Source organism: Dipteris shenzhenensis, chromosome 19 (assembly GCF_047967505.1).
Source record: "Dipteris shenzhenensis isolate YYH24624 ecotype China chromosome 19, Dip_SZ_1.0, whole genome shotgun sequence".
NCBI classification, from domain to species: Eukaryota; Viridiplantae; Streptophyta; class Polypodiopsida; order Gleicheniales; family Dipteridaceae; genus Dipteris; species Dipteris shenzhenensis.
Genome location: NC_141614.1, coordinates 33,001,532 through 33,010,176, shown reverse-complemented (window position 1 = coordinate 33,010,176; position 8,645 = coordinate 33,001,532). Strand labels below are relative to the sequence as shown.

At 40.6% G+C, this 8,645-nt stretch overlaps 1 protein-coding gene across 1 annotated transcript; it reads right to left on the bottom strand.

Annotated features, from left to right (window-relative positions):
• Positions 1-1,207: 1,207 nt before the first annotated feature.
• Positions 1,208-3,273, bottom strand: LOC147890366 (wall-associated receptor kinase-like 15). The gene has a single exon (XM_087390830.1). It carries the CDS (start codon positions 3,223-3,225, stop codon positions 1,387-1,389), a length of 1,839 nt encoding a protein of 612 aa, XP_087246956.1. The 5' UTR covers positions 3,226-3,273; the 3' UTR covers positions 1,208-1,386.
• Positions 3,274-8,645: the final 5,372 nt, after the last annotated feature.

Sequence of the window (8,645 nt, the reverse complement as noted above, 5' to 3'; positions counted from 1 at the left end):
AATCTTTCGCATCATTTACTAATACTTTTGATTGGTGTATGATTTTGGTATATATTATCATTTTAATCTTTTAAAAATCTATTTTTAAATTGTAACTTGGCTTACTTATGTCTAAATATATTTGTGCATGTTATTTTAACATTTTTAAAATATCTCAAATTCACCTTGAAGCATGATTTGTGTATCTCTTATCAGACGATGATGATTGCTAGAGATGATAAAGTCATCAACATAGAATACAATGAGCATGATAAGATCATCTTGTACTAGCGTGTAGAGGTTGACATCACAAGAAATTCAAGTGAGTCCAATAGTGGTGAATATCTGATAAATCCTATGACACCAAGCTTAGGGACCTACTTCAACCATACAAGAGCTTCTTCACAACAAAAAGGTAAGAAAATATAGATAGCTACCAAAGGATGTTGTGGACATATGCCCACACAAGTCAGAGTGAACTAGCTCTAAGGGTGTCGTCTTTATTTCTAGCTTTATGGAAGGGCTCTTGTCATTTCTTACCCTCGAGGTAAGTTGTGCCAATAGAAAAATGTGGGGAAAGCTTGGAAAGTCTTGTCACCTTATTCATTTGATGCAGCTCCACTAATGTGGTGGGTGGTACATTCCCAAAATGCTTGTGCCACAACATACTAAATGAATTTTCAATAAGAGAAAAGAATGTACTATCTGAGATAGAATACTATCCTTGATCCCTCGAGCGACAATGACATTTCTTTGTCTATTTCTCAATAAAACCTACTCATCATCAAACTCCACCTTTATGTTGTTCCTAGCAGAGATTGAAAGCAACTTCTTTGCAACAATTGGCACATACAAAACATTAGGTGGAGTTTTACGCACACCGTGATGAGTGGAGAAAAGAATAGCGTCCCTCCCTTTTAGTGAACATTTCAAGCCATGGCCAATGGGCAATGGTGAACTCACAAGGCACTCATTCAAGTTAAGAGAAACAATACAATACAACAACTATGAACATCCATAAATACAAAGTAACGGTAAGCTAGTAATGAAGCATCAGGGGGGGTAGACACAAAATTAAAAAAGATGCCCCTACTGCAATCTTAGATTTCAACAAGGTTCTACAAAATATAATGAGGCTTCTCTTGATATCGAGAAAATTCATATAAATATAATAAATTAAAAGCTATATATGTATATATATTCTCATCTGAAGTAACAAGGGCCCTTACATTAGACATGAATCTTGAGGGGTTATGATTGGCGCACCCAGTACATTGCACAAAATGAAGAGGATGTGAGATCTAGGCTATAGCATAGGAGACAATGAACATGATGCCGATGAGCTTCTCCTTTGAAGACTTAAAAGCTGCAGGGATCAACTTTTGAGTGAGATATTGAGGAGTTTCATCAAGTAGTTTCACATAATCTGAAGCATGAAGGGCAACTCATCCCTTGTGGAGCTCCGTGAGAGCTTGCAGGAGCCATACTCGGTTCACGAAGATCTGCCATCTCAATGTCATGAATGCCCGAGTGTCCTCTTGTTGTTATGCTTGGATCACTCAAGGAAGTATCCCAAAGCAAACACCTATTGTCTTGAAGACTCTCATCCTCACCTTGTAACATTTCTAAATGCATGTAGCCCACATCATTAGAGTTGACTTCTGCCTCTAGCCACAATCTTTGTAACTCTCTCCACACCTCCTTCATAGTGGGTCTCTCCCTTGCCCGCGTTGCTAAGCACCTTACTGCCAACCTCCCCATACTTAAAATTGATTCCTTCACAATTTCAGAATTGTAAGCCTCCACAAGAACTGGATCAAGTAGCCCTTGTAAATCCCCATTGTTGATGTGGGGTACTGCCATGTTCCGGAGGCTAGCATCCTCGCAACTTCTACTAAAATCCACGGCAGGTTGGGCAGAGATGAGCTCTAAAAGCACAATGCCAAAGCTATAAACATCGCTTTTGTCATTGATTTGGAAGCTAGTGTAATATTGAGGATCAATGTATCCGATAGTGCCCTGGATGGCCGCAGTTGAGATGTGAGTAGCCCCGAGAGGAGCCAGCTTGGAGATTCCGAAATCTGCTACCTTAACATTTAGGTCTTCATCCAGGAGAATGTTTGTAGATTTGACGTCCCTATGGTAGATTGGAGGATTGGCTGCTGAATGAAGATAGGCCAAAGCATCTGCTGTTTGAAGAGCGATGCGAAGGCGCTGCCTCCAACTCAATGCGGCTTGCCCCTTCTTCACTTGAAGATGCTCTAGAAGCGTGCCATTCGAGATGAATTCGAAGACAAGCAATGCAACCTTGTGCTCTAAGCAACATCCCAAGAGCTTTACAAGGTGCCGATGATTAACTTGCGAAAGGATCGTTACCTCGTTTAGAAACTGTTGTTTGTCTTGTGGTGATCCTGCGCGCTTGCTCTTTTTAACGGCCACTGCCGTTCCATCGTTGAGTTTACCTCTGTAGACCGTTCCAAAGCCTCCCACTCCTATCTGGCAACTCTCAGCGAAGTTGGCCGTGGCTTTTTGAAGCTCTCGAAGACGCATCAATGTGGCGGCGTCTTTGTTCATGAGTGTTTGTATCAAATCCACATCTTGCCGATGCTGTCTCGAATACACGCTCCATCGCCATCCAAGGAGTAAACAGCTCCCAACGGATATGAAGAGAGATGCAGCAACAACTAGCCCCAATCGTATATGACTTGCGTTGTTGCTAATGAGGGGACAAGGCTGAAGAGGGCCACCACAAAGTCCAGGATTGTGAGAAAAGGAGTCGGGATTCCACAGATTGGGAGGTAGCGAAGCAGGAAGAGGCCCAGAGAGACTGTTGTAAGAGACATTGAGATATGTCAAGTTTAGTAGACCCTTGAAGCCAGCAGGAACGTGCCCGCTCAGTCGATTGTGGGATAAATTTAAGAAGGACAAGGAAGGCAGGGACGTGGAGGTGAAGAGGTCAGGCGGCAATTCTCCCTCCAGATTGGTGTCGCTCAGATCGAGGACTTCCAGGTAGCGAAAATATGTTAGATTGAGTCTACGAGGTAGGGTGAGGCCCGTCAGATTGTTGCCCACCAGGAGCAGATCCACGAATGTAATGTTTTGGAGAAGAAGTTGCAAAGGATTGGGGTATTTCGCTGTGCTTGTCATGCTGAGAGGGTTGTAACTAAGGTCTAGGCGCTCGAAAGGATATCCATTACTATATTGGCATGTTACATCAAGCATTCCGGCAATGTCACCACTAAACATATTGCCTGCGAGTCGAACGTCTGTTGCGCTTGCGAAGCAGATGTCCAGTAGCTGGCTGATATCGCCGGAGAGACGGTTGTTTTGAACCCACAGCTTGAAGATGGAGGAATTTGCAGCAAACCTGGTAGGCAGGGGGCCTTCCAGCTGGTTGTGGCTCAGGTCGAGGCTTCCAACTGAGAAATTAAGGCTGTCCTCTGGAAGCCTTCCGTCTAGGAGATTATTCGAAAGATTCGCAGAATACCAATTGCTCCCAGGCTGCAGTAGTGTGGCAGGAATGCTGCCACTGAGCCGATTTCCAGAGAAATCTACAAACAGAAAAGAAAAAGTAGTATTCGACCAAATCTCCGACGGGATCTCGCCCACCAAGCGATTGGATGACAGGTCCAGCCATTGAAGTTGTGGCAGATGCCCAAACCCGGACGGTATCCGTCCTTCTAGTTGATTGTTTCTGATTCTAAGCTCGTAGAGACTCGCCAAACTCGGAAATTGAGACTCGGCAAACCCAGTAAGATTGTTGTTTCCAAGACGGATGGAGATGAGCTTGTTGAGACCCTGCAGACTGGGAACGGGGCCGGGAAGTCGATTGCTGGAGAGTTGTAAGCTCACAAGGTTGGTCAAATTGTGCAGCTGAGGAATCGGGCCAGTCAGTTGATTGCCCGAAAGATGTAGGAACTGGAGGTTGGTGAGCTTGTGGAGTGTGTTTGGAATGCTGCCGGAAAGATTGGCTCCTGAAAGATCTAGCAAGGTGAGGCCAGTCAAATTGCCTATCTCCGGAGGGATTTCAGTGAGCAGAGTGTTCGACGAGAGATCTAACGACTTGAGGCTTTTCAAAGAGGCCAACAGCAGCACAAAAGAGCGGTTGGTGGAGTCCATATATAAACCCCAGCCGGGGAGAGAGAGCTTGTCGACATTGAGATTTGTGTCGCAATGCACTCCCACCCAGGCACATGGCCATTACTCGATGATGCCCTCCTGCGATAGAGCTTCCTGCTAAGAAGGACGTGGCCCTCCTGCGATAGAGCTTCCACCGTAGAAGTGTGCAAGAGCAAGGAAGTGATGCAGTTGAGGAATAACAAGAAGAAGGGTAGCGCAGAAGAGAGCACCATTAGGCCAATCTCAACCACTCACCCTTTCTAATGCCCCTAAGGGTCATTCATATCCCCTCTTATAACTCTTAGGCCTCTTTCACACACGTCTAGTCTCCATGTCCGCTAAGTCTACACTCTAAGAGTATCACACCATTGAGAGATGGCTGGGTGGTAGGGTCCCTCGGCGTGCGCATTGAAGTCTCTGGTTTCAGATGAAGATCAAGTGGAAGATGGCTCTATTAGGTGAGTGCTTATATGAGGTATGGTAGGTGAGAGATTAGGGTCCCTCGGCGTGCGCATTGAACTCTCTGGTTTCATATGAAGATCAAGTGGAAGACGGCTCTATTAGGTGACTAGGGGGCCTTGAATGATTCCTTATATGAGGTATGGTAGGTGATGAGGGCCTTAGTGATTATGCATCTGTGGAAATGGCCCTAAAGGTCATATGGCTCTAAAACGAATGGCCCTAAAGGTCATATGGTCCTATGGTCAAGAAAACACCATTTTATTAAAGCGAATAGGCCTAAAGGTCATATGGTCCTATGGTCAAGAAAGCACCATTTTGCCAATGTCAACACATCTCAAGTTTCAACCTTTTTTTTTAAGCGAATGGCCCTAAAGATCATATTTCTTAGGGTCAAGATAGTACCAATTTGCCAATGTTTACATGTCTCAACCACTCACCCATTCTTTTAAAGTGAAGGGCCCTAAGGGTCATTTGGTCCTATGGTCAAGAGAGTACCATTTTGCCAATGTCGACACGCCTCAAGTTTCAACCACTCACTTTCTTTTAAAGTGAATAGCCCTAAAGATCATATTTCCTAGGGTCAAGACAGTGCCATTTTGCCAATGTTGACATGCCTCAACCACTCACCCATTCTTTTAAAGTGAAGGGTCCTGTGGTCAAGAGAGCACCATTTTGCCAATGTCAACACGCCTCAAGTTTCAACTACTCACTTTCTTTTAAAGTGAATGGCCCTAAAGATCATATTTCCTAGGGTCAAGAGAGCACCATTTTGCCAATGTCGACACGCCTCAACTATTCACCCTTTCTTTTGAAGTGAATGGCCCTTAAGTATATTTTTGTGGATATTTTCATTAGAATTACCATCAGTATATGCATATACACCGATAGAATACCAATGCATATACGAATAGAAGGATCGATGGCATATTGTGATGCTAATACAAATGAAAAAGGAACCTACCATTTTTTTATATAGCCATGGTTATACCAGCACATTGAGACCGACCCTAAAACTACCAATTTTATCAGTGTTTCTACTCTTAGAAAAAGGGCCTTTTGTCCACAAATCCTGTCAATATTTCCATCAAAAAACCACTATTATCTTATAGTAAAGAAGGAAAAATCTTTACCATCAATACAAACTAGAGAAACAAGACGCTTCTTACTTTAGTATAATTTAAACAACTAAATTAAAAAATGTTGGTCGTATGTTTAATAACTCCTAGATATCCTACACATAAGAAAGCATCGCATTCTTGATTACGTTTTGGATCTAATCATTTTGACTAGATACTACCAGCTTGTAATTTCTTTTTGACATACCATCGTAGGTTTTAGGATCTATCAAACCTACCCAGAGATAAAGCAGTGTTACATAGATTTTCTTTGAGAAGACTTTGGACATACATGTCCACCTCTTATATGGTTAACTTTCATATTACATTTCTTATGTGAAATTTTCCTATCTACCTTGGCAATCACCCATATCTATTCTCTTCATCACGACTGGTTTAGAAATGAAGCTTACAAGATCCAACATGACACCCTTGCATGATCTCAAATGGCTACTACAGTTGTGCTAGATTACAAAGTTATCTTCAAAATACTCTCTAAAGGTTATATGATGCATGTGACATATGTAGACATATATGTGCATGTGTGTACACATTACGAGCTTCAAATCATCATCTAGTTGGCCAATAGACATGAATAAGTAGATAAATATGTAACCAACCTTAAGACTATCAATTCTTCATTTTATACAATAAGTTACCTTCATTAGAGACAAGACCTTACCTCGAGCTAAGGATCTCTTCATTTCTTGAGAGGGTTATATTTAGACAATTTGTTTTTCTAATGTGGAGGCTAGTGTTTGAGATTGATTAGTGGTACTCCTTTGTTTCCTCTTGGAACAAACTTTGATATTTTCAATTCATTATTCATGGGTCTTTGCACATATGTAATGCACCTATATAAACTCTTTAGTGATTTAGAATTTGGAATTTACAAAACCATAGTAGGCCCATGAGTTCTTAAAACCCATGAGTAGCTACAACTTTTAGGCTAAATGAATGGATAAAATATCTCTTGGGACTTGGTTCTTCTTACAAGGCTATCCATGTAATTATGTACAATAATCATGAAATGAATAATTGTATTTATTTTGATAAGGGTTCCCTTAGCGCTATTTTTATTTCAAAGTATTAGTTGTCTTACTCCATTCATTGAAAACTACATACCTAATTTAATATATTCTACTATACTTTACTATCATAAGTAGCTACAGAGTCAATTCAAGCATGGAGAATGGGCATGTACATTTAAGAAAATTTTATCAATAAGCAAGATATATTCAATCATTTAATAAGAAAGAATGCACAATAACACAAAATTGATACTAAAATCAAACTCAACTTGTTTTATAATGTTTATAAAATAAGTTTGGAATAGCAACTAACATCCACACCTTTTCATTGAAATATTCAAGCAAGCATTGAAAGGGTTCCCAAAAAATTATCCTTTCAATCTTGTACAAAAGGGAAACTTTATTACTTCTCAAACATTATCCAAAGGGGCAAACCACAAAGGAAAAATAAATATGGAACTTTTAGGGCTGACTTATCTATGACATCACCATAAATGGACTTTTAGTAATTAGAAGCATGGAATGCAATATAGCCCTAGTGGCACCATTGAGCCTGCAAGCATACTTAAGAGTCAAAACGTAACATCACAAGGTGGAAGGTTGGATCAAGGAAGTTTTAAAACTAGAATATGACTTTTTCATAGCCACCATTTTCAATCCAAATCCAAAAACTAATCACTACATCAAAGGTAATCTCAAAACCCATCATGGCTACAGCTTGCAAAAAGATGCATGTTTTCCCCTCATATTGCTACAATCACCATCTCTTATATCCTTTGACACTTCCCTGATACTTTACATGGGAGGATTTGCTATAGATGTGCACCCAAATCAAGCTTATAGCCTTTGCCTCTTGCCAAATTTGTATGCTTGTAAAGAGTAATTGCAATCCTATGTGATTTGCACCATGCTAAGGGAACAAGCTGGAAGAGACCCAACACAAAGTGCAGCATTGTGAGAAAATAAGAAGTTGGTAGGTAGTGGAGTAGGAATTTGCCCAGAGAGATTGTTGTTAGAGATATCAAGTGTGTCAAGATGAGCATTTTAGTGAATCTAGCAAGAAGAGACTCAATCGATTATCAAGTAAATTAAAGACAATTAAAAAAGGTAAGATAATCATGAAGAGCAGGGTTAGTAATTTCACCTCCAAATCAATGTTAACTACTTAGATTATTGTTTATGAGCCAAGGTTCTTGGAGTGGAGACTTTTGGAACAAAATGTTGGAAGGACTAATGTGTTTGATGTACTTCACATTTTCACTATTCATTGATTTTCATTTGGAGTGTTTCCTTAAATAGTCACCTCCAATCTATTTATTGTTTTTATCAAAAATCAGGTCATACATCAGTTATAGACAGAGAGTCTTTGGAGTTGGCTTTGAAGTCTCTGATCAAAGCCTTGCCGTCTTGAAAGACAACCCATTTGCCTTCTTTTTTGGCTACCTTCACTTTTGCAAGCTCTGAGGTCTTAGTCTGTAGGTGAGATTTTTTGAGTTTCTCTACCATCCGCACTCAGAATCCTTTCAAAAATTAGATTGTCTAATAACCTGAGTTTGTTTAGCTTCTGACTCAAAGTTTAGGCTCCATCTTGGCCAATATTAAACTCCAAGTTTTCCTATTAAACTCTTGCTAAAGCTTTGCTGATTTTCTCATGAGTCTCTTCATAAGAGTCTTATGCTATGTACCAGTTGTTAGGTAAATCTCCGATGATCCTGAGCATTCTTGAGTTGCACAATCTATTAGCTTACTCTTTAACTTCCTTCTGTAGTTGAGTAGACATCTGTGCATTGAAGGAGCTCTTTACATGTCCTTTGAGCTTCTCTTGATTCTCTCCTTAAGCATACCAGTACCCCCTCTTCTTGCAACTTCCACCACAACCAAATGGCACCAATTTTGACTTCAAACCAAAGGAAAAAAATGCAGCTTATCTTCCAAAGAA